At 47.1% G+C, this 26,770-nt stretch overlaps 1 protein-coding gene across 1 annotated transcript; it reads left to right on the top strand.

The window, feature by feature from the left end:
* The first annotated feature begins 13,903 nt into the window (after positions 1–13,903).
* SIGLEC15 (sialic acid binding Ig like lectin 15) lies at positions 13,904–24,297 on the top strand. The gene is made up of 5 exons (XM_075727180.1): positions 13,904–13,955; positions 16,704–17,087; positions 21,117–21,476; positions 21,878–21,908; positions 24,201–24,297. The coding sequence occupies exons 1-5, from the start codon at positions 13,904–13,906 to the stop codon at positions 24,295–24,297; spliced, it is 924 nt and encodes a 307-aa protein (XP_075583295.1).
* The last annotated feature ends 2,473 nt before the right edge of the window (positions 24,298–26,770 follow it).

Raw genomic sequence — 26,770 nt, 5'->3', positions numbered from 1 at the left:
CCAAACTTTCTCAACCAGCATCCCCCAGACAGTGCCTAGACACAGCTCAGCAAGCGGCGTGGACCTCTCTTGGCTCCTTATTACTTCCTACACCAGCTAATATTTAAAAACATTTCACTTGCAAAGGGACTCAGAAGGTTAAATTACCTACCTTGAGGTTGAGCCCTCCTGACTCGCTACCACATTTCAATGCAAAGTAAACCAACTTTGCTTCACTGCCTTCCTGCACTTTTCACCAGCAAGAGCCCTTCCATGCCCAGCTGTTTGCAAGTGCAGCCTCCTGGTCCTGCACGGGCTGGGGCTTAGCTCCTGCGCCGTGGGGCTGCTGCCCACCCTGCCTCAATCATCGGGGCCGAAGATGCCCTTGGCACACAGGAGGGGCAGACCACAGGAGACAGCGGCGTTGGAGCCATGCCCTTTGCCTGACACAGAAGCACTCGCCTGGGGTAGAAAGAGGAACAGAAATAAAGAGGGAGAGGGAACAGGAGTAACTCTGCAACCTCGTAGTTCTGGGCATCACCCAAGGGTATTGCTGAAGAAGGATGCCACCGAGAACCAGGAAAGGGAGGCTGAAAGGGCAAACGTGACAGAGGAGCTCATGTGGCTTCATGTGCTATGGCAAGAGCCTCAGAGACTGGGGCAACGAGATCCGGTCTGAGACCGGATGAATTCCTGCCCACAATACCAGTATTTCGAACGGCCCGAGGGAGCAATGCAGCTTGAAAGCTGGCCCCAAATGCGGAGCGTATTCAACCGCCATGAGAAGGATTTCTCACAACAAACTCAAATGCTTAGAAGCGAGCAATGAAATCAATCCTGCCATCAATCAGAAGTACCTGTGTGGGAAAATATGCATTACAAGTTGCACTTGTAATGTCGGAGCAATTGCTTCCAGTTTTAGGCCCAGTGAGGTCAATGAGATTATTTTTTTGGGTAAAATAAACTTGCGTGTGCACACGATTGCAAAATTGGGAGTTCAAATGCAAACACTTTCTAGGAAAACCTGTATTTTCCTTTCTTTTGCCTCCCGTGAAAATATATAGATTATAAAATGGATGGGAACCATGGGCTTGGAAAGCTGACAAAGTACAAATCCCCTCACTTTAGATTAAACATTCTTGGATCAGTCAACAGTTTAATCGGATAAGGCTGATATTAGTGGGAGTTTAAGGATCAGATTTGCTAATTAGTATAATTAAAGAAATAATACTAAGAAAAGCATGCCCCTGGCGTGGCGCACTGGGAAGGAAAAGAAGGAATTTTTTCAAAGGGAATTTTCCAGCAAGCAGTCCTGGTGCCTCAGCCATAAAGCAGCTATAAAACACATTGTAGTATATAGTTTTGGTGGGGGAGGATGTGATACTCTAGAAGAAAATCAGCCACTCTGGACTACATTGCTGCATGAAGGATTTGCTACAGGGGAAGGCACTACTCATAGCACTACCCTGCACTGACTATGCTCCCATACCACATGGACACACCAAAGCATAGGACAACCCAGCAGTATTGTTTTCAACTTTACAGAAAATCTTTGGATGGTGTCCTAACAATAGATTTTTTTTTTTTTTTTTAACAAATTAAATGAAGGGAATTAAGACTCGCAGCTCTATCTTTCAACTTTCTTTTCTATTTAAAGAGGCCATTCTAATAATCTCATGCTACCTTCCCTTTCCATATTCACTGCTTATGAGACACAGAAAGAGTAGGCTCTTTAAAGAGGTAACAAAACAAAGCAGCAAGAATCCCAGCATTTCTGCCCTTCTGAGAACTGAGTTTTCATGTGATAAATACCACCACAATCTAGGAAGCAGATCCTGTGGAGGAGAGCAGAATCCATCTAGTTTTGTTTCAAGTTGCGATTCTGAACCCTGGTTTCTCGCACAAGGAAAGATAGAGGGAGGTGGGAAGTCACGTTACTTTGGAGAAAGCAAGAACATCATCTGTAAGTGGAAAATGCCTTTTCTCTAAATAAAACCATGACTGGGTCTTTATTACTCTTCAAAAAACCAGAACGGAATTACACACTAAAAATATGACATTTTCCAGGGTTTAATTTTTCATAGGAAAAACAAATACAACATTGATTTGTTTGTGTTGAGGTGCTAAAACACAAATAGGACTCTCAGCAAGCAGTCAAGGGGCATCTGTCTACGGCTTCTTCACTGCTAGTCCATAGAAATGCTGTCACCCAATCTGCCAGCCCTAGTGAACCGGCCGTTCATCTTATTAGCCATCCTGATGCTGAACACCTTTTGTGTGCGTAAAAAAGGTAGATGAGGTTTTGTTAGTGATGACAAACAGGCTGCATAAGTAGTAGCTTGTGTTATGTCCGTCTCCCCTGACCTGAACCTTCTCTTGTCTGCAGGATGAGAAAAAAAAGAAAACTTCTTGTATCTGGAATTGCTATATATTTTTCATTACATATTCCCAGCTCATCCCCATCTTCCCTTTGCTCTCTGTTGTTTTCCTCTACTCACATGACAGAGAACACCTACAGCAAGTGGCAGCATCTGACAGCAAATGCAGGACCCTCAGTCACCTCCTGCTGCCAGAAACGTCCTGCCTTTACTCTCAGCCAGAGGAAGATACAACCCTTCCCTACGTCCATGCACTCCCTGCATACAAAGCAGCAGCTTTCACCTGAACAGGAAGATCCAGAATGATAACCCCCCTGACACATCTCTCTGATTCACTTCAGCATAGCCCAACAGATCACTTACATCTTCAACTTACCCTTATCTAAACTGCGTAGGTGACTCAACCCTAACTATGCACAGAATATCTTCAAAATACAAACTCTCCCTCCCTGGAGAGAGAAATCCCACTTAACAGCAAGCGTTGTGCAGTGGTGGATTAGCAACCAGACGCACCTCTGCGCGTAACTTCTCTGCCAGGCACCGCGAGCAGCTAGCAAGCTTGCTATGTGTAGCAAACCCAAGTTTTATCCAAGAGACAAGGAACACAGCAACAACTTGGAAGAATGGCAAGTTCAACAGAATTCCCCTAAGGAGATATTGAACTGATGTCCTTCACCCCAAGAAATCCCTTCCCATTTTGGCAATCCCACCATGAATGGCTTTTTGAGCCCTCGCTCCCTTTTCCATTTCCCCATTCCTGGCAGTGTGTTGTTGGTGATGGACATGATCACCAACCCCCCTGGGGAAGCGTTCTAGCTTCTCCAGCACCACCAACCACTTTGACTTCACTAACCCTTAAATATCCTCAGCCACAAGCCCCTCCAGTTGCTGCCAGAGCTTGCTCTGGGGCTCTCCCTGCACCCGCGTTCCTGCCGCAGCAGTGTCCGTCCATAGGCATCCACGAGCAGGACCCGCGCCGGAGCTCACCCAACCCTTTCTGCCCTCTGCAGCTCCTTGCAAAGTACATACCGTTCATTTCTCTCCTGAAACACCTAAAGGCACGGGAATACATCTCTGTGGGGTGGAGAATGATGAAAGATGTGGAATCTGGCAAGAGAGTCCACAGCACCAGAGACTCAGTCCACCCAGGTACAAGAGCAGTGCTCCCCGAGGGCTAGGACAGCAACAAAACTATTACAGATGCATTCAGTTAAGATTTCATGCAGGCAGATTAAATGCCATTTGATCACCCTTCATACACACCATACAGAAGACCCCGTTTGATTACATTAGTTTAACTGGAAAAGACAAAAAAAAAAAAAAGATGGAATTTTTGATTCAGGAAAGAGAGGATCTGCACAGAAGTACAGCAGACAGAGCAGCCCACCCAAAACACAGGGGGATTTTACATAAGCGTGAGATTACGTTTAGCCAAAATATGAGTGATAGAGCTTTGGGATGAATTTGCCACATAATAATTTTTTATTTTACTAAGCCAAAGCTGGTACAAAGCAGAGAGAAGAACTAGATTAGTTTCAAAAGGGCAAATGCCCACTAACATACCAAATGATAGATGTTGTGAAGTGAAAGTCATGCTGGGGATTAAGAACAGAATAGCAGGAACAGCACAGAAAAGGAGATCTATCCTTATCCCGAGATATTTGCAGATGTGCCAAAAAGAAGCAGAGGGTTATCACAGAAATAAGTTACATCAAATGTGCTTGAGAAATGGGCTCAGTTGGATTGAGACATCCCGATTTCCTCCACTGAATACCAAAAACTTTTTTTTTTTTTCCTTTAGTACAGAAATGTTTTATATTTTGCTGGCAATGAAAATTCCAGAAGAAACTTTCCCCTGACTGGTATCTTGTGGAAGCTGAAGTTGTCTCTCATCTTCAGCACAAACAAGCAGCAGGTGCCAAAGAAGGAATCACACAAGAGGGATGCAGTATTCGTGGCTTCAGCCTAAACTCTGCTGGGACCTTGTGGAACAGTCCTTCACAGCAAGTCACACCAGCCATCAGCTCCTTTCCAGTACAGCTAAAAACCACAGCTGTAAGCATTTCACTGCCTCCCAGGGTGGCAATTCTGCAAACAAGCAGGAATCCACAAGACTTGCATAGACCAGCCGGGCAAAACCAGCGCCATCCTTCAGCCTAGAGCACATGGCCGGTCAAGGACTTTGGAAGCCTACGATAGCAGAGGAGGAATGTCAGCAAGAATGCCGTGCAGGAAAGGCACATTGTCCTCACAACAATCCTTCTCCCAGAGGAGGCCGCTAACCTGTATGTTGCAGATTTACGTAATAAAGCTAAGGAGGTTACAGAGGTCTCATTTGGGATGTGACCGATAATCACGCCCAGGGTTGTTTGTTCCATTGTCCTTTCAAAGAATGATGGCTATCTGTAAGACTTGCAGAAACCTGCGCTTTTAGATGAAGCTGTGAGCAAGCAATAAAAGAAACGCACACAAAGAGCTCTGGCTTCAGACACGTGGGGTTGTTCATGTGCTCCTCAGATACGCATAGCCAGATTTCTCCTGATCATGGGAGAGGTAACCGCATACTGGTGCTGGAGAAGACAGCTGCTTTCACACATGTTACAAAGCCATCCAGGATTTAAGTTCTTCTGGGAACCCATCCAAAAGCATTCAAAGGATGACTGAGAATTGTTTATACACTCAGAGAAAAAGAGCCAAAAGCCTGATTATTCAAACCAATCAAGCCTGACAGGCAAATGAGTGATTGCACCTCAGAGGATGCTCATGTCCGTTCTTCCTTCCCTTACTAAATCATGGAGTAATCTTTCTACAATATGATTATCTGTAGCGAAGTAATGCCTTTTGCCTACGAGGAATTGGCTCTGTTTCACCAACACGGGCTAGATCAAAACCCCTCCATATGACACAGTCACCTGCAGTTGACTCCATGAAAGCCTACCTGCGGATGGCCTTAGTCACCCAGCTCCCTAACAGAAAGAGTAACCTCCTTTCCCCTCTTACTGCTGGAAACTACAACATGGGCAATCTAGGGTCAGGTATTTTCAACTCTTTAGGTACTTAAGGACATGCTGCAACAAGGCACAGTGATTATCAAGCACACCAAGATAAGCTTACACCCAGCCCGATGGATTGTGGAAACGCCAGGAAGAGTGTGCCTTCAGGGATTGCAGAGCCTCTCTACTTAATTTAGCTAAGGTCTCTGAAGACGTCACGTGAGAAGCAGGGATTTGTGAGAAGCCTGCCTGCCCCGCCTGCCAAGAAGTGCCGTAACTGCTCGGTCCATTCATTATGTCCACTCCTAACCAGCACGTTCCCCTCCCCACCTGCTTTACCCAATTCCCAGCTTTAGACTACCAGCATTTTATTTACCCTCCAGCATGACCAAATTACATCTTGCTGATGCCCTGGCTCCATCCTACTGTGCTTTAAGGCAATCTCTTTGCAAAAGGCACCATGACCAAAGGTCACAACCCATAAAGGGGGTTCAAGGTTGGGGAGGAGAAAAATGACTATATGGAAATGTCCACCTCATGGAAGGGACATCCTCACCTCATCCCCCATGCTCTGCTGTTCTTCAACACGGTAGCATCGTCTTTACCCAACCCCAGGTTGCATCTCTTCTTCATCCCACCACGCTTCCTCAGCTTCCCTCGCTTTGCCACCTCTGTGTCAAGCAGCTTCCCTCCTCTGGTGCAACTTCATTTTCTAATCTTGCCTGGACAGGAATACTGAGCTTTCAACAAGGTCCTGCCGGTGAGTCAACAGCCACTTGCACACGCGGTTGTGAGCAGGGTGTATTAAGTGATGTAAATTGATCTATTGTTTGCTTCAACCCCGTGTGTGGCGAGAACTGATAAGAACAATGCACTCCCCATAACACTTCTCCTCCACGTTATCAGCCTCTGATCTTAATCCCAGGAGTCAATGTCATTATCCATCACTGTTAATGAGCGTGAGCTCCCCTAGGCAGGGGCCTTATCTCACTTGGTATCTAAAGGGCCATACGAGGTTATGGCAATAGTGCGATTAAGTAAAGGTTACATTGGCCTGAAAGTGTTAGCGCTGGCTCTCTGGGAACACTTCTATGTTATCAGAAACCAGTGGAAGCAAAAGTAAATGCCTTAATGTGCTACAACTCACATGTCTCTTCCTGGCACTTCCATCGCTGGGACCTTCTGACCCAGCAGATCCCAGTACCAACAACACAGAAAGAGAAACTGCCAGCTTTGGGCACCTACCAACACAGACACGTGCAAGTGTTGCGGTTTGAAGGCAGGACCAAGCATGCTGGAGACATGCTCAAAACAGTTTGCCATTTATTGCCACTAAATGTTCCATTTACTACCAGATACGTTTCCTGAGGTGAAGGTAAAGAGTAAACACACAGGCAGGAATACTTTATCAGTATGTCCTATTTAGCTCTGTTGCCTGCATTGATCAAAATGTCACACCCATTGAGCCAACTGAACTCTGAAAGAACAACCCCAAATAAGAAAAAACAGCAACACAATCCCATCTTCAACCTGTCTTCTGGGAACACCTGCCATAGAGAGCAAAAATGATTCCTTCTCCTGGCTCTTCCAGGGTCAGGTCACTCCATCAGGGCAAGGAAAGTTGCTGCTTTCATCTCACCTAATTCCTGTCCCAGCTAGAAAGGAGCTGATCTTGCACTGACAGGCTCTGCCAAGAGTTCAAGTAAAGGTCTCTTCTTTCAATAGTACCTATACTGCCTGCCCTTCATAGAGGTTATGAGCTACCTACAAAAACTATTTCCAGTGGTCCCCTTAAAGGCAAAAGTGTCTACAATGCCCTTAAAACACAGTTGCTTCTGCCTATTACTCAGCTGCAGAATTAACTGCAATGTAGACAATCCTGGGACAATCAGGTCAAGGCTGTCAAAGAATATTGCCTCCAGACACATTTAGTTGGAAAGAGTGATCACTCAGCCTTGCCTCATTTATTACCTCAACAGCTTGGCTTCACATCTGCAACTCACCTTTCCTCCCACGCTTGGCCAGCGTGGCTGGGCAGGGGCTGCGGGCACTGTGCCTTCCCTCACTCCTTCCTACCACATATGATATTTCAGTACCAATCCAAGCTTTGGAATTCAATTCAGAAGCAAATGGATGAAAACAATCTATGTTTTACTAGAAGTTATATACCAGGTCAGATTAGATGGTGCAGTGGTCTCCTCTGGCCATTCAACCCACCCTTGAAAGCCATCACTTTCAAACACATGTAGGGCTATGTTGAAGGGCAAGCATGATGGCCAGATACCCAAGCAGAATGGAAAACCTGTGGTTGACACTTACAGGCAGGTGAGCTGAGGAGCTGTCAAAGCAATTCTGGAGCTCTACAGCAGCAGATAATGCCAAGAGGAGAAATTCAGCTGAAGTTTGCCAGTGAGCAAGGGGAAATGGCTGAACAGTCCAGGCCTTAATCACATTTCAGATACATGACAGCTTGGGGCACTAAAGAAAAAAAGAAAAAAAAAACACCAATGACATTATCACAGTTCTGTTCTCAGACATTAGGAAGGACAAAGGACAACAGAATGGCATGTCTCTCAGAGAAGATGCCACACTAAGCTTCAGTCTAGAGAGGCTGGGTACAGGATCTCAGGCAAGGCAGAGTGGGAGTAAAAACAAGAAGTAGGAAGTTACTGTCCAGAGGCACATCCTAGAGAGGTGTGTTTCTATTCACTGCCTCATATCTAAGTCTAAGTTCTTTGGAATCTGCTTTGAGTCTGCGAAGTGAGACAGCACAGAGGTGGTGGTGGCCAGAGCTCAAACCATGCATCAACCCCATTGCTTCACTGGCCAAGAGTGTTGTGCCAAGGGGAAGTTCAGGACCTGCTTCAGACATCATGTGGACTGATGGATACAACCAGCCCTCACTCCTTCCCAAGCTGCAGCGTAAGGGAGTGCATCTCTTATCCCAGAAAGGGCCTATGAAATCCACAGCTAAAGGAGCATCAATCTCTTAAATCACCAGCTGTGCTCATTCAGCAGGGAAAGACAGAGCACATAAATCATCTCAGGCTCCCTTTCAGTAGGAAGGGTGGGCAGGGACTTATTTTCTGGTGCCATTTTAAGCGCTTTTAATCAGACACATCATTCAGATTAGGCTAAAGGACAGGTTTAGTGTCTCTGTTTTGCTAGCTGGCTCACCCCCTCACTCAGGCTAACCCCAGCATCACACAGAGACCAGATCTTCAGTGCTTATTCGGATGACAGGATGACCAGCGTAGAGGGAGGACAGTCAGTGGTTGGTAAGCTCACTTGGGTCTGAGGAGCATTGGGTTCAGTCCTAAAACTTTCTATTGCTATCATTAAGCAGGTACACATATATCCCTTGCAAGTCAAAGGTCTCTTAGGGTTGCCATTCTGAATGGCCACATCAGGCATTTCAGGGCAAAGCAGTGATGAAATCAGGTGTAGCTGTTGGTCAAACTTGGGACCAAGCCCAATGTTGAGTTGAGACAACCCTACTGTAAACTCTGCAAGCCTATAATGAAAGGCTGCCTTATCCTGAGCTCTAGTGCTGCCTGGAGAAGGTGGGCACTAGCATTATCATGGCCCCACGCTCGTTCTCTCAATGGTTTTGACCTACCTTGGTATGGGCAAAGTTGAGCAGACCTTGCCTGTCCACAGGTGTCCCAAACCCAGTTCTTCCTGGTCATAGCAGAGGCTTTGTACAGGCAGCAGTGGGGACAGAAATGCCCAGGTCTGGGATATCAGACCTCTTCTTCATCTCAATACATGGATGTGACTGCAGAAGTCAACAGACAACAAGCTACTAGAGAGACACTTCCTATTTCTTCTTCCATCCATGATGCTCTACCCATGATAAGATGCAAGCTATGCTTTTTCACACAGTAATTGCCCACTAGGCAAAACATACCCAAACATGCATCTAACTTTCTTCAGCTGACATTCTCCAGATGCAACAAGGGCTCACCAGCACCCCCGTTGCTGCTCCATCAATTCGCCACTGCAGCTTTGGTGATGGAACAGCCCAAGACCTTGCAGCGATGACGTGGCAGGTAGGAGAGTTTCCCAGGTCAGGAACATTTGTAAAGGGCTAAGCAAACACCACAGGCAAGCGACCCAACCTGTAGACATTCAAATTGGATCAGCAGGAGCTTGACGCAGTGGTGACCATGCTCTGCAGTGGCACTCAGCGCCACAAAGCAGGATCGGTGTCACCTACAGGAACGGTGTCTGGCTTCAGCACCCTCCATCCCACCCACCTCTTCTACTGTCCTTGCACTGTAGGTATACCCATTGATTTTCTTTTTTTCCCCTCCATCTTGGTGAGGATGAAGCGGTCGCACAGGGCAGATCGGCAGCCCGCAGCAGCTCCCCAAGAGGCTCAGCACGGCTCAGCTTTCTCCTGCTCAGCTGGCAGAGACCAGGCAGAGGGAAAACTCCTCCAGCCTCCCAGCTTCACTCCCAGCTACTTCACAAACCCAGTGCCTGCAGGGAAGGGTGCCAGATTTGACAAAACATAAAGCTTTTGCGTTGAATATATGCAGAGTGGCACAATCAAAGGACTAGGAGCAGGACTTACACATGCTGCTGAAGTAATTGAAGTAGAAAACGTTGGAGATGGAACTAAGACCCAAAGGGAGGGAGGGGGAACCACCACCTCCACTCTGGTCCTTGAATAAGCAGATGCTTTATCAGCACAGGTACAGCTACACAAAAAAGCTCATTGTGGGGGTCCTCAGCGACAAACGTGCAACCAGGAGGCATGAGCTCTGCTGTGCCCGTCTCCAGCTACTTGTTGCAACCTGGGTGCACATCACCACCCCCCAGGACCGGACAGATGCTCAGATTGAAGCAGTTTAACACGGTGGTCAGTGGAGAAGCATGCAAGGTGGCATGGAGCAGCTTCTGACAAGTCCAAAGGGCTCGGCTAACAAGTTGCTGTCTGCCAGCGCATTGTGGCGCAACGCTGAACGGAGGGCACATCTGCTAAGAAATCATCCTGGCATGCTTCTGGGTCACCCTGCAAGTTTTGTCAACCATCTATCACAAACGCAGTGGGAATTTCTCAGGGAGTTAGGAGAGGTGAGCACTCCGCAAGAGGCTAGCCTCTACAAGAAGTCAGCCAACTAGGACAGGTTAGAAGGAGCTGGGAAATGCTGCTGGTCCAGTAAAACGTTCACATTCGCAAGATACAGCCACTGACCACCTCAACCAGTTTATTTCAACATCATTCTCCCCTCCTTCTGTGCTTTCTCCATCAGATTGCGCCTTTAAATTGCAGCCTATATGGTATGGTATGTAACTCCTTACAGCGCCAGTAACACGTAGTTACTGCGGTCAAAGCAACACCCGGACACCATACATCTCTCACCTTTCTCAATGCCTCATGAGGCCGTCACCTGGATTCAGGGCAGACAGAGGAGACAAAGTCCGGGGAGCAAAGGAAGAAAATTAACTCTACCCCAGCCGAAACCAGGACACCAGTGTGGGCACTTACTGAAGGCAGTTTGATTTTGTCAGTACCATCTTCCAAAGGTAACTTTCAAAAACCCAGGACTGCTGTTCACAGGACCAGATGTAGCCATAACGGTGATGGGGACATGAGATACTCCCCTTCCGCTGCCAAAAAGCATGCCATGACCTGGCCATACCATTGGCAGGATGGGCAGATGTGTCCCTGTCCTTGGCTGAAAATTTGCCACTGGCCTACGTCCAGTTGCTACTTACTTGTATTTACAGGTTCCTCTAGTTTTTATTTACAGGTTCTTTTTATTTAAATGGGTTCATCCATTTTCTAAGTGGGAAAACCTACAAATTTCCATTCTCTTTCTCCAGATTCCATGTATTTTCATAGCACAAGAAAGCACCAAGAACTGGGGTGCCTCTGGGACCAGATCTGTGATTGTTGCTTCCGTACAAGCACCAAGGGAAGATATTAATAAAGTAGCATAACAATTGCTGTCATTACCAGAAGCCCTTAAAAAAGATTTACCAGGAGAGAAAAACAGAATTTGATGAATATGGAAGGCATCCCAGTTTTTGTGTTGGACCAGAAGCAGCCCTCCTTACAGAAAACTTAGATACTATTTAAGCACAGAACTGGAAAAAAAGGCCACAGATCACAGAGTCTGTGGATCATATAGCCACGGATGGTGGTGTTTACAAAATTTTTTGGCTGATTCATATAGTTGGCAAACATTTTCAGCTATACATTTTCAACTCTGCATTTTCAAATGTTAAAATGCCTCTTTGGAAATAGCTATCTCATGGTCTGAAAATAAAACTAGCTTAGAGATAAAACCTGAAGGATTCATACTTCTAGACAAATACCTGGTAAATCAGTGCAGGAGGTGCTGGAGTAAAACATTAGTAGGAACCTCTCCCTCTCTAACTGTTAACTGCAGCTATTCTTTACATTGATCATTTATGCTTCACTGTAACAACATGTTTTAAGCATGGATTTCACTTCAATCTTTTACTTTAATGCACTGAGGCCCGCTGGGCCAAGAAGGATGAAACAGAGATAGTCACAACAACAAAAAGTTTACATCACAAATAGATAAAATCAAACAGTATATGGAGGAAAATGGGGAAGGTACACAGAAAAGACACATAGCACAGATGGGCTAAGGATACAGGTCTCTTATTTCCTGTTTCCACCACCCATACCCTCAGGTTTCTCTGATGATGATAGCATGCATTACATTTTACAGGTGTTAAGGATAGTTTGCAAAGTAATTAGAGCACTGGGTCCTGATCCTCCTGCTCCAGGAGGACGCGCATAGGGACCGAGCAGGGCTCTAAGTCATTATTTGAAATAATACCACCCTCTGCTGAGTAGCAAGAGGTCCAAGCCACTGTAAATAATAGCTAGGTACTCTCAGAGCCTCCTTCAAAAAGTCTGGGAAAACAGAAATCCTCCCCTTCACAGACACTGGGGGAATAACTCTAACTGTGAGCAGAACAAAGAAAGAGGTCGGAAAGCAGTGAACACACTTAAAACTACCAAATCTCCAAGTCCCTCTTCAGGGAGCCTTTGCACAGCAAGTTAAGAAGGCAACATACGTGGAGAGTTTAAGAAGAGGTGTGGAGCAAAAGGGGAGCCCTGGCATCTCTGCTGGGGGAAGGCTCTTGGCACAGCAAAAGTGGCAGCAGCTCCTAAGCAGCAGCATCTTATCTGGGCTCTGGGAGCCCTCCAGTGGCTGCGCACCCACTGCTGCCGACAGCCGGAATCGTGCGGGTGCTGCTCTCCCTGTCCCCAAAAAGGAGAGAGGTAGCGGGACCCACCAGCGGCGTAGCTGCTGAGATGGGAAGAGGGAGTCAGACATCAGCCCTTCCTCCAGTCTGAAGCAAAAGCAGCAAACCTCAAGCTAAGCCCTGGTAGGGAATACGCGCTCCAAGGCTAAACGTAACAACGTCACGGGATTACGGTATGGGAGATGACGCGGAGGGGAGCATGGTCAGCACTCCACAAGCGCAGAGCAAGTTTGCTAAAGCTAAACCCAGAAGGAAAGAGCAAGCATTTGCACAAGGATTCTGGGCAAAAGCTGGAGCTCAGCTTATTTCAAAACGCAGGTTAACAACAAGGACAAGAATGACTTGCCACTTGTCATAAAATCATAGAATCGTTTAGGTTGGAAAAGGCCTTTAAGATCATCCAGTCCAACCACTAACCTACACTACCAAGTCCACACTAAACCAGTTAAGGGTAGACTAGACTAAACTGTGTCCCAGAGTGCCACATCTACCCATTTTTGAACACTTCCAGGGATGGGGACTCCACCACCTCTCTGGGCAGCCTGTTCCAATGCTTGACTACTCTTTCCGTGAAGAAAGTTTTCCTAATATCCAATCTAAACCTCCCCTGGTGCAGCTTGAATCCATTTCCTCTCATCCTATCGCTAACTACTTGGGAGAAGAGACCAACACCCACCTCGCTGCACCCTCCTGTCAGGGTCATGGGAGTCCGGAGAGAGCAGGGCACCAGGGGACTGCAGAGCACTCTTCCACCGCTGAACCCTGGCACAAGTGCTCAGCTGATTTTGAAAGAAGAGTGCGGGTTTTTTTACACCTAGAGATGACAACCACCAGTGAGCACAAGGGGTAAAACACAGCTGGCTTGCAGGCTCCGGGTTCAGGAGGATGAACTACCTCCAGCCAGGAGAGCAAGGGTCTCACTTGCCCCCTCCTTAGGCAGATTGCAAGGACCTCCTCCAGCTCAGTGAGTCGGTAGCACTTGAAAGCCATCCCCTCTTGCACCATCACACACATGGAGCGGGTGTTTGCAGCCCCAGTCTGCAGTCCCCTTCCTTTAGATGGAAAATGGTAATACTCTGATTCCCTCTGTTGGATTTTTCACATGACTGACCACAAAATTATTAATATCTGAAAGCAGAGCTGGTTCAGTTGGACAACTCATTCCCTCCAAGGAGAGGAAAACCACAACTTCTTCCATCCCTGGAAAAACCTTTTGTTACTGCAAGACCAGCAACTCAGATGTAGTAGAGACGGTTCTGGTTTGCCAATACACCTCAGTGGAGAGCGTCAACCAGCATGAGAGAGTTCAGTTTGTTTCTTCTCTGCCTCCTTCACATCTCCAGGAAGGGTGAGTTCTGAGCTTGCTATGAATCCCTGTCTGATCAGGGCTTTTCTTCTCGCTCTAATCAAAGTGCCAGGGGAGTTGCCTGATACAATAAACTCTCCAAGAATTGTAGCATTCATCGTGTTGCAGGTGCATGTAAGAATACTGGAAAAACTCAAAGGCTTGACTCTGCAATTTTCAGAGAGGTCTTTGGCTTGGGGTTTGGGCTGGGGTTTTTTTTGCATTTTTTTCTTTTTTAACTTGTGCAGGAGTTTATCTAATTTTTCCCCTGCATTGTCAGCTGGATGCAGCATTTCCACCACCACCCAGAATTGCTCTTTCATGTTCCTAGGGGTTATTATGCAACAGACACAATTTGCTCCAGTTCCACTGAGCACTGAAGCTCACGTTTAACTTCAAGTATGCACTTCAGTTCCATTAAACTCCATGGGATTTGCTCTAGATATACTGTAAGGCAGCATTTGCTAGAGCAAGGCTAGTGTCTGTGGTGGTCTCCAAGTCTTGATCTTGTTATTGCCTTCATGACCTTTCCTCTGACAACTAGCAGGTACGCTGACCTGACAACTCCTTTCAGGAGTTCCCTCAGGTAAGGTGTGTAGGCTATTTGCCTACAGCCTTCTCTGCTTCTTGTGAGAGCTTCAATCCCAGGAACAAGTGGAGGCTGGATATTAGCAAGAGGAAGACATGGAAGACCCCCCATGCTGAAGCTTTAATGTTAAGGTTAAATTATACACAAAATGCTGACAACTCCCTCCACTTAGAACCTAAGCAAACTGTGTTTCCACAGAAGTGGGTGGAGCTGATGACATTAGAAGCACTTATTTTTAACATTATTTCTCATGTGGAAGGCAAGGGGATGTTTAAGTGCTAAAAATAATGTTCTTTGCTTAAGATTTAAAAAAAATGTAAATCAAAAAGCTGGAAGAGAAAAGTAAATCATGTACTCAAAAGCACAGTATCTGCAGTTCTCCAAAAGTAAGGGTTACAGTGACATGCTGTAAAATAAACAAAATAACATGAAATAAACTAGAAAGCAATAGCATTTTTTGTTTTCACCGCCAGGTCCTTCTGTTCAAAGTCCATGAGCTTCCTGGAGCCCCTGTGGCCATGTAACCTTTTATATTAGATTACCAGGGCTGCAAAAGGTAGTCGTATAGTTGTGCTGAATGACAAGGCAGCCCGACTCCAGATCTCAGAAATCAAAATACCAGCTTGGTGCTAAATTCCAGGTAAATAACTTAATGGCAGAGAACCAGTCCTACGTTGGCCTTTGTCCATGGTGCAGCGCACAATAGATTAATAAAAGCTACACTGCCATTAAGGTATTCGTCAAATATTATGGAGAACAGATATATGAACAAGCAACAAATCTTATCTTCAAGTTTACACAATTAACCTGGCAGCTGAATGCTCACAGACACAGCAAAGTTAGCTAGACCAGGGACGGGTGGCAATTATTTACCGGACACCTTTACATTTTTGACAGTTATTCTCAGCTATTGAGGGGAAAGCACCTGATTTAATGAATCCATCAAGTGAGTTTGATAAGACAGGAACATAGCCACAGACGATCCTGAAGCCACAATCTGCTGCTAATGGCTGCTGCAATTCGCAAGAGAGTGGAGAGATACACATATCTACATGGAAAGCACTGCCTATAGGTGCTGTTTGTTGATGCTGTTGGTTCCCGGGGAAGGGGAACAGATGAGATGCTGAGTTTTCCCAATATACCTCCAAGGTGGTGAGCGTCCATGCAGGTGAAGCCTGCTTTCATTACTGGACAGAAATGATCAGACTGGGTCTGGTGGCAGCGAGGTTCAGCTCCCCAGACTGCGCGAGGGTTTACTGTGACCAAATTTGGCCAAGAGAGCAAAATCCCAACCATTTGTGACATCTCGGCTGGAAAACTCAGGATTTCCCTCACCGTGACACCAGGGCAAGGCCTGTCTGGGAAAACACTGGCAGCTAGAGTCCATGTAGGGATCACCAGCTCTGCTAACGGTGAGATGCTTGCTTTGCTGGCAAGGGCATCCTCCTTCCTACGATAGGAGCTGATACGGGGAACTGGCCTGTTCTCACCAGTCTTTGTACGATGAGTATCTCCAAGTCTTTATTCAGATCCTGTCACGTCTTACGAATAAGATGCTATTTTATGATGATAGCAGCATTGATCGTCAGAGGCATCAGCTGTTACTATCCTCCCCAGGGTTAACACAGCCACCAAGTGATTAGTGCAACAAATACTATAACGTACGTAGGAGTGCGTGTGTGCATGCATGCACTCAGATACAAGGCTGCTACACTGACTGCATTTCAGCGCCTAAAGCCACCAGATCTCTGAATACATGCAAATCTTTTATTTTTAGCTTTTTTCTTTTCTTAATTTAAAAAAAAAAAAAAAGTCTGTTCCTCCAAGCACATAAATGTCTGTTAACTGCAAAAGACCGTGTTAAACAACTTACGATGCTATTGTTCACTTTACAAACAAGAGGCCTGCTTAGGAATTAAATCACTTTCGACATGAGCTAGCCAAGTCCCCTGAGCTCTGCTGCAGACTGGTACCATATCTAGCCACCGTACCTGGGCTACGTAATCACCTGCAAGTCCTCAGCAAGAAGGAGAGCACAGGGCCCACCAAGGGAACAGAGGATCCATTTCCTGAGCGACACACAGCAGGTGCGGGAAGGATGCCCAATTTCCCTCTTAAACACTCCCGATAAATCAGTCTTGATCATCTCTTTTTGCTTCTAGGTGTGCAGTCCAACAGCTGGTCCGTTCATGTCCCATCTGACGTTACTGGCGAACTCGGGAAGATGGTTATCCTGCCCTGTACTTTCACGCACCCCTACAAAACATTTGACCGGACCCTTACCGCCATTTGGAGGATCAAGGAACCTTACAACGGCACGGTAGTTTTCAAGTGCATTAGTCAGAGCACCAGCGAGCTCTGTAAGACTGCCATCAGCTACAAAAACAAATACAAACTGCTTGGCAACCCCCGGCACAAGGACCTTTCCATCAGGATTGACAATCTGACCTGGAGTGACAGCGAGAGATATTTCTGCCGGGTGGAGCTGTCCGGAGATATCCACGACAAGTACGAAAGCAGGAATGGGATAAAGCTGCATTTGATTGGTAAGAAGGCACGAAAGCCAAAGGAGGCAAAGCCACCCCGTAGGGAAGTGAGAGTCACAAAATGTGGAAACTGATGAGATGGTAACAGAAGTTGACCTGAGATGGTCTTCCAAAGGGTTGGCTTTTCTAGCTCTGGGGGTAATTTATAACATTTGGGACGGGAATACTCATTGCCTTCTGCAGTCTTCCAGTGTGAGGTGATGTGCACAACGCAGGGAAGGGAATAGGAACAAGACTGGTAAGGAAATAGCCAGGCTGTGGCTGCTGGTGAAAGACCCAGCCAAGTCCTGGGCATCCATGCTCGTTTGCAGGACGGTTGGACTAGATGACCTTTAAAGGTCCCTTCCAACCCAAACCATTCTGTGATCCTATGATCCCTCTTTGTTCCTGCAGCACAGGATCTGTGCAGGCAGCAGAGAGGCAAGGTGGGGTCAGCAGCCCATGGAGTGGGGTAAAAGATGTCCTTGTTATGAGGATTTAAACTGGAGAGCCTGGCTGCTAAGTATGTGTTAGCAAATGGAAGCACAAGCAGGCCAGGATGGTAACAGGGGTTTGGGAAGACAAGATACCCAGCATTCATGTGCCATAGGTTCAAACTCCTCTGGAGCAGGAATGGTTAAGTACAAACAACCTGAAAACCAGCTCCGATCAACAAATGTCAAGCCTGGGGAGCTGGCACTATTAACACTTAAAGCGCCTTGGGCTCACCTGACCCTTGAGCTACACCCAGAGTAGAGGACACCAGGAGGAGCTTCACCTCCTCTTGAAGGTTCTTACTGTCTCCAGCTTGGGCTGAAACACTGTTTTGAATCCTGAGAAAGAAAAACCCTGAGCTCTCATCCATATCTGACTGAAAGCAGCGTCTCCAGCTGCCATGGTCACGCTTAGCCAAGCACAGCAGATCCCATCCCTCTGGAGAGCACATGGTCTCAGGCTCCTCCAGTCTTTGCCAAGCGATCACTTAGAAACCGCAGGGGTAACAGCCACAAGGCAAAGCATCTTTGAGGCAACGCTAGACAACAGTTGCACAAGGAGAGAAGTCCATCCACGAGGTGGACGACTGCATGGAAGTGACATTTGGACCCCCAAATGAGCTCGGGACCCACTGCGATAGCTGTTGGGTGGACGTACACAGGGTGTTGCTCCTTCCTGCGGAGCCTGTAGTCTAAATAGACACAGGGAAGGAGAGAAACACAGAGAGGTGAACCACACAGCAGCCAAAACCCGAGTCTCAAAGTCACACACTGCCCATCAGCTCCCACCGAAGCCCACGTGCTGCTCGTAGTACAGAAACGCAATGCAAGAGCCCACCGCTGCAGCAGGACTCGTTTGCTCTGTCAGCTGAATAATTTGGCTGAAAAAACACCTTCTTTTAGAGCTGCTCAGCACGGCAGAGACACAGCAGAGCAAGCAGGGGTGGGTCTCCAGCACAGACCACACAACCCTGGCTGTGCCCTTCCATGCCCAGGGCTCCCACAGTGCCCGTGTCGAACGCACCCCCGGGCTGCGACGTGCTTTGTTCAGACCCAGCGTTTGGTTGTACAAGACCCTGTTCAGGAAAGCACTAATCCCATCTCCCCGGGTGCGCTTGCAGATCGAGGGGGCATTAGATGGCCTCGGGAACAGACTGAGACCTTACCCGTGAGCGCAGAGGTGCCACGTGCTGGACGATTTTGCTTGTGAAGCGAATCTGCCTTACGCCTGCCATGCACTGCGGACGTCCAGATGGGGCCCGAGGATGAGCTCGGTTACTTCTTGGGAAGTTCTGCATAGTCAAGGCTCTCCTTCACTTGGAGCAGCTCCTAAACACACACACACACACACACACAGCATGACCAGGGCAGGACAGCAACAAAATCTGTCTCTCAGGGGCTTTTAACGGAGGAATGAGAACATAAGCAGATACAGTACCTAGGCTGCACCCCGCTTTGGGAGTGGGCCCCGACAGTATGAATGGGAGGGGTTAAATAATGCTTAGAATCATAGAAACATAGAATCATTTAGGTTGGAAAAGACCTTTAAGATCATCCAGTCCAACCATTAACCTAACATGACCAAGTCCACCACTAAAGCAATTAAGGGTAGAGTAGTAATTTCATGTTTCCTGGCTCCGTGGCTGGCTTAAAAGGTTAATTTAAACACCGAAACACGCAGACACATGACAACTAACACAGCCAGCTTTCTTACAGACCAGCCTTCCAGCCTCAAACCTGCATTACATAGACAAGGGAGAAGACATGCTGTAGGTGGTCGCAAGCTGTGCATTTGCTGTCCAGCCTGACAAAAAATGAGATAAATATTGAACTCCTGCTTTTCCTCCGTGAGGACACTCATATATTTCCCTTGAGATTCCACAACGCCTTTAGGAACCAAATGCATGAAACAAGTGAACAAGTCCAGCGGGAGAGGACCGACGGGTAAGACAAGCTTGGTCACATCAGCTACGCTTCCTTAGCAGACTAGACCAAAGGTGACACGTTCAACAGTGCGTCTCAACATTTTACATCCCCCAAATTATCTTTGCCACTGTTCATTCAGTCACACAACCCCATATGCTACAAATACAGGATACAAAATTAGTGGCTCTGTCTTGGTATTGGTGTGCTACCCCAAAGCAACCAGGAACCTACACCAGCTGTTGGGTGGTCACTACAGGGTTGGAGAAAAACATCAAAAATAGGTTGTAGCAAGGAGTGTAAATGTTCCCTGACAATAATTTGCCAAATCTGGAAAGTCTCAGGCACTGAGGAAAGGGCTCACACAAATGGATCTCTCCATGTGTGCTCTGGAGGTCAGAGACCAAGGGAACTGCCACCAGAGGCTGGAAAGCTGCCTGTGGCTGGGAAGCTGCCTGCTGGAAAAGGACCTGTGGGTGTGGGTCGACAGAGGCTGAATATGAGCCAGAAGTGTGCCCAGGTGGCCAAGGCGGCCAATAGCATCCTGGCTTGTATCAGAAGTCGTGTGGCTTGCAGGACTAGGGAAGTGGTTGTCTCTGCACTCAGCACTGGTGAGACTGCACCTTGCATACTGCGTTCTGTTTTGGGCTCTTCACTACAAGAAAGACATTGGGATGCTGAAGCATGTCCAAAGAAGACCAACAAAGCTGGTGAAGGGTCTAGAGCACAGGTCTTATGAGGAGGGGCTGGGGGAATTGGTGTTGTTTAGCCTGGAGAAGAGGAGACTGAGTGAGACCTTATCGCTCTCTGTAACTACCTGAAAGCAGGTTGTAGAGAGGTGAGTGTCGGTCTCTTTTTCCCAAGTAACAAGAGATAGGACAAGAGGAAATGGCATCAAGTTGTGCCAGGGGAGGTTTAAATTGGATATTAGGAAAAATTTCTTCACTGAAAGGGTTATCAAGCATTGCAACAGGCTGCCTGGGGAAGGAGTTGAGTCCCCATCCCTGAAGGCAGGTGTGTAGATGTGGCACTTAGGACATGGTTTAGTGGTGGACTTGGCAGTGTTAGGTTAATGGTTGGTCTCGATGATCTTAAAGGTCTTTTCCAACCTAAATGATTCTATGATTCTAAGATGCTTGCAGGAGAGCATGATGGTTGCCTTGGCCTAGGCCACGTGGAGATGCAGCCAGTCCAAAAAGGTCACCAGCTGCACCTGCGCCTATGTTGCGACGGCACTGGGCTGCAATTCATAGTGCAACTGCAGAAAGCAACCCATCTCCATGGATGAAGGCACACTGCCTCTGCCTTCTGCCACCATGGAAGGTCACAACTTGACCAAAGCTCAGAAAACTGTGTAAGGCATTACAGGGATAAAACACAAAGAGAGTACACATCCTTGCACCCAGGCTTTGCTGGGTGAATCCCTTTGCTCCTCTGTCCAACATAGGCAGGGTGGGGAAATCCAGGGAAAGAAAGTGTCAAGAAAATCAAAGAAGGGGAGGTTTGATCCCAGCGTTACCCTGATATAACATGCTGAGGGTCCACCAAGACCAAGCACTCGTTCCAGGTTTCTTGCGTTAGACCTGCCTTTGAAACCTGATGCACTTTCCCTCCCCTTTTGTGACTCCTGCAGCTGCCCCCAGGATCATTAACATCACCGTCAGCTCCAACGGGGATCGCACCTTCCAGGCACGCTGCACCGCCGAGGGGGAGCCAGCGCCCGCTCTGACCTGGACCGGACCACCCTACAGCAACCTCACCTCCGTCACCAGCATGAACCACCGCGTCACCAAGGAGCTCCGGTACCTGACCCATGATGGAAAATACACCTGCACTGCTGTCAACAGCCACGGGAGAGCAGAGGGGGCTGTGTACTTCTATAAATTCAAAGCATCCAACAGCTCCTTCTTCCTGATCCTGATCTTTGTGCCGCTGGGAATTAAAGTGCTCATTTTGATGGTGATACTGGGCTTCACCATTTTCTCAAGAGGAGGTACGTGTCGCTATTTCCTCGGGAGCAATCCTCCATCAGACTGGCACCCAGCGATGGGATGTGGCAGATGAAGTCAGGCAGGAGGGGCTGGGCTGGCTTGGGTTTTTGGTTTTTTTTTTTTTAAATGATTTTACGATTTTCCACCCTAGGACATTTCTAATGGGAAATCTAAGAATAAGTAAAGAGGGACCTCCCGGCTGACTGGTCGCAGCCTGCAGGCGGGAGGTCTCCTTTGGGAAGGGACCTTTGAAAAGACAGAGGGAGGAGGAGTTTCCCTGCGCCTGAGGAGAAAGGTTAATAACCACCCTCCAGTGCAGCTTCCCAACAGCTCTAGGTCAGTCCTGGCTCCCCAGCTCACTCCGACCATATTGCTAACCCGTGTCTTCCTTCCCACTTCACAGGTCCCTCCTCTGCCCCATCCAGCCTGGCCCGGTAAGGACATTCTGCCTTCTGCTCGTGTTATCCAGCAGGAGGGTGGAGATGGCTAAAGAGAGAAATGCAAGGTGTCCTTGGTCTTGACAACAACCTTCCAGCCTGAGAGCAGGCTCCTGGGACAAGGACGGGGTTGGGCTGATGGCCAGGCAAGCCAGCGTGAGGGACCAAGGCTTGGGCACTGCTGGGAGATGGTTCTGGCTTGGGTACAGCTGAGAAGAGACCCCACTGACGTGAGGACGAGAGACTGGGGCAGCAGATTGGAGAGACCATGGCACATGGTTGCTGCAGCAGCAAGGGGCTAGCAGAAGTTTAGGTAGGAGAGCATGGTAGGAAGCCACATTAAACTAGCAAAAGAAGCACCCAGAGGGGAACAGGCTGGGAAGGCATCTGTGGCAGGTTGATGAATCATAGAATCGCTTAGGTTGGAAAAGACCTTTAAGATCATCCAGTCCAACCATTAACCTAACACTACCAAGTCCACCACTAAACCAATTAAGGGCAGAGTAATAATTATTTCATGTTTCCTGGCTTGGTGGCTGGATTATTTTTTAATGAAAGTAAAAACTAGGAATCATTAAGGTTGGAAAGGATCTCTAAGATCATCAGTCCAACCATCAACCCAAGACCAGCATGCCCACTAAACCATGTCCCAAAGTGCCACATCTGCCCATTCTTTGAACACTTCCAGGGATGGTGACTCCCCCACCTCTCTGGGCAGCCTGTTCCAATGCTTGAACACTCTTTCCATGAAGAAATTTTTCCTAATATCCAATCTAAATGAATGATGAACAAGAGAGGGAAACTGTGCAACAGAAGCTTTCTTCCCCCCTGCACCCCAGTCTCTAATGGGGTAGAAAAAGGGGCCATGTCAAAGCTGATGAGCTCTGCCAAGTGTAGAAGAAGGTATGGAGACGCCAAACAGCCCACCTCAGAGCCAGCTCACATGTGGCAGGGCCCGATTCTTTAGCTGGTATCCATACGATGCTCCCACTGTACTGTCGTGGTTCAGCCCCAGCCAGCAGCTCAGCACCACGCAGCCGCTCCCTCACTCCCCCTGCCCTGATGGGATGGGGGAGAGAATCGGAGGAGTAAGAGTGAGAAACGCTCCTGGGGTGAGATAAGAACAGCTTAATAATTGAAATAAAGTAAAATAGTAACGATAATAGTAACAATATGATAATAATAATAATATACAAAGCAAGTGATGCACAATGCAATTATTCACCACCCGCCAACTGATACCCAGCCAGTCCCCAAGCAGCGATTGCTGCTCCCCAGCCAACCCCCCCCAGTTTCTATACTGCCCATGACACCATATGGTACGGAATAGCCCTTGGGGCAGTTTGGATCAACTATTCTGGCTGTGCCCCCTCCCAGTTTCTTGTGCACCTGGCAGAGCCTGGGAAGCTGAAAAGTCCTTGACTAGCATAAGCAGTACTTGGCCACAACTAAAACATCATTGTGTTATCAACATTCTTCTCCTACTAAATCCAAAACATAGCACTATGCCTGCTACTAGGAAGAAAATTAACTCTATCCCAGCCGAAACCAGGACAAGTACCCTTGGCATTTCCCATTACCCAGCACACCATTCTTGGATGCTCCTGACAGCTGTGGTGGCCAAGCTAGAAAGGGATGGGAAAAAAAACCCAAACAAACTAAAAACCAAACCCAACCCTTAGGCTAAACCTAAAGAAGCTGTATCTGAGGTCAGTATAGTTACATCTGCCTGGGGCTTCTCCCTTCCAACCTGAGTTATCCTTATATCTCCTTACCCAAAAAAGATGGGCGTTTCAGCAGGACACTCAAGGGTACAGCATCAGGACACAGCCAAAGAGGCAACAAGGCATCTAATCCTACAGCTAAATTTGTAACAATTATTTGCAAAAGCATAGTTTTTGCTGATTTAACGGGGTCGAAACCATACGGCACCCTTGCTAATATTTGTAGAGATACATACATAGATGAAAGCTTAAAACCCAAGATCCTCCACGCTCTACGTGAGATCATCCTTCTCAGGAGAGGTTTGTACAATCTCCTGAGGCTCTGAGCAGCAGGACAGTAGGAGTTAATGCTAACGGTGTAGGAGATCAGTCTGGATGCTTTAAGATGTCAAACATTAGATGCAACTCAGACACTTAAAAACTACGTGCTGCAGAGGGGAGGGTCCGTATCAGAGAGTATTGCAGACACTTACCCTGACACTCCTTAACTACTAGTTGAAGCCACTTATAAAGTCTAGAGCAGCCAGAAATGTGTCTTCACCTTATTCACTTCTTCCACTGCCAGGCCCCAGCTGCAAGACTCCACCTACGAGAACTTTGACCGCAGACACGGCGGCAGCCAGGCTTTGCCGACAGAAAGAACAGCATCGAGACGCAGCTGAGGACCTGGGCAGTCTCATCCGCACTCGCTTGCACGGTTCAAATTCCTGTCTGCTCTGTACATGGGTGCCTTTTCCCGGTGAACACAAGACTGACGTCGACTGATGCACAAAAGGGCAAACAGGCCTTGTAAGCGCGTGTTTTCCATGCCTGTTGCTGCTTACAAGCCAGAGAAGCCTTTAAAGGGAAGACAGAAAAAAGAAAAGAGGAAACAAAGAGGGATGGAGGTGGAAGAGCAGAGGAGGATCTGCGTGGGATGTCAGTTCTAACCAACCCGTGTGTTTTTAGCCTGTATCGGATAGTGTTTAGCAAACAGATAACAGTCTACCATTTTCTCACATCTTTTTGCTTTGGCTTTTTTCAGACATTACTTCAAAAAGCAGTTTTCACCACTCCACTCGTCAAACCACACGCAGCTTCCTAGAGCCAGCAAGTGAAGTATTTTCATGTTTCAAATACCAGCTGTGAAAAAATGCTACCAGAATTTCTGCAGGGGTTTTTTATTATTATTATTCCTTAACTTCCAGAAGAGTTTATTTAAGAGTTTAAAGGAAATCTTAACTTTCAAGAGGAGTCCAAGCAAAAAGGAAAAGAGGTTTTCCAAAAGCTGGTACAGCTGAAAGCAAGGCATTCAAAGGGTGGTCTGTATTGTAACTCTACTGCAGCTCCTAGCGCTCGTCTGCACACACGACGAGAATCTCAGAGCTCTGCGATAAATATGCCGTGAAAATGTTCCAATGAACCAAATTAGCTTTTTTTTTTTAAAAAAAAAAAAAATTGCTAAACAATTTCCATCTCTGCGTTACGTGAAAAAGTTCCTTTAAGGCCTTACTGCTCATCTCTTAAATTCTTCTGAGATGAAATCACTACTACAAAGTCACTGGCCGTCCACAATCAAGTCTCTAACCCCACTGTGAAGCACTCCAAGACCAGGTGAAGAGACCCAGCTCATGGTACAGGATGACACAAGTCAACCTGGAGCCTTGGGTCAGGCAGACAAAGGTCCAGGAGAAGGCTGTGAAGAGCAATGGGTTGGCATGGAAGAAAAGGAGACAGAATGAAAAAAAAAAAAAAAAAAAAAGAAGGAGTGACAAGAACCTACTTTCAGGTTTATATCACTGGATTCGATGCTCTGTGGAATCATTCCAGTGCAGCAGCTCCAAAACTCGTTTCCTAATGATCCTGCTTCTGGTAACAACCGCCGCTGGCTGGGAGCCCAAGTTGTTCCTGAGCTACCATCGAGCCTGTGGTCCTGCTTGCAAGCTCACCCCCAGCCTGGGAATTTTTATTTTAATGCTCACCTCTTCATAACATCTGCGCTGGGAAAATAAAGCACAATTTTAAATGACTTGGCCAGGATAACAAGGGAAAAAAAAGGAAAGGAAAAAAAAAAAATGCAAGGAAATGTTTAAACCTGATCTTTTAAATCCCAGTTTAAAATCCCAGTAGTGGCAAAGCCAGGTTTAATAAATATAGGAAGAGATGCAAAGAGGAAAAGACATTAGACTAGACATTAGAAAGAAGTTTTTTACAATGAAGGTGGTGAAGAACTGGCACAGGTTGCCCAGAGAGGTGGGAGATGCCCCATCCCTGGCAACATCCCAGGCCAGGCTGGACGGGGCTCTGAGCACCCTGCTCTGGTTAAAGCTGTCCCTGGCACTGCAGGGGTTGGGCTGGGTGGGCTCTAAAGGTCCTTTCCAACCCAAAGCATTCTATGATTCTACGAAAAGGAAGTTATAGCAGACAGCATAGTCATGGACCAGTAAGCTCAGTTTCACAGGGAGAAAGAGATCTCAGAAATATTAACTGGACAAAATGAATTGAATTAGAAATTCAATTAAGAAAATAAGAGCCCTTATAATTTATAGACATACATTAATGAGAACCCAATTCCACCCATGGATGGGATCGAAGCTTGGCTTACAGGATTTTACTCTTGAAAACTACTTCTTTAACTCAAGTAGTTTGAGTCCAAATAGAAGCATCAGACCTCATGCCCCAAAACCACTGAGCGTGCCCCGCTGCACGTTATCGGCACCCTACGCGCTGCCAGCAAGCGCGTGTCACAAGCCAGTAACTCAGACGTGAGGAAACTCATGGATTAGCACTGTCCAGCTTTTACTTACTCAGCTTCCAGAGCACAGATGATGTTAGTGCAGCAAATTGGAGAACGAGGATGTCCAGGTACAGGAACCCACCACATGTCTGGACACTAGGGGAGGGGGAAAAAAAAAAAAAAAAAAAAGGCACAGAAATTACTTTGCTGGAATCCTGCCCCTCTCTTTAACCCATCCAAACCCCTGCAAGATTGATTCTCAACAGGAAGAGTTTGCTCTCAACATTTCCCTCTCGCCACCCGCTGTTCCGTCCTTTGGAAAGCAAAAGGTGTGGGGTGATGTGCAGAGGAGAGACATCGTCATCAACAAAATGGAGTGGAAGGAGCCCCCTTCAGTGTACGTGCACGACAAAGAAGTA

This window comes from Pelecanus crispus, chromosome Z, assembly GCF_030463565.1.
Source record: "Pelecanus crispus isolate bPelCri1 chromosome Z, bPelCri1.pri, whole genome shotgun sequence".
In the NCBI taxonomy this organism is placed as follows: Eukaryota; Metazoa; Chordata; class Aves; order Pelecaniformes; family Pelecanidae; genus Pelecanus; species Pelecanus crispus.
Note: the sequence above shows the minus strand (reverse complement) of the source record. Positions and strands in the feature narration are given on the sequence as shown.

Excerpts from the sequence above, each read along its gene's own strand:
- SIGLEC15 (XM_075727180.1), top strand. The coding sequence starts at position 13,904 with ATGAGAGAGTTCAGTTTGTTTCTTCTCTGCCTCCTTCACATCTCCAGG. Across the intron at positions 17,088-21,116 it reads GATAAAGCTGCATTTGATTG|CTGCCCCCAGGATCATTAAC; the intron begins GTAAGAAGGCAC and ends TGACTCCTGCAG. Across the intron at positions 21,909-24,200 it reads GCCCCATCCAGCCTGGCCCG|GCCCCAGCTGCAAGACTCCA; the intron begins GTAAGGACATTC and ends TTCCACTGCCAG.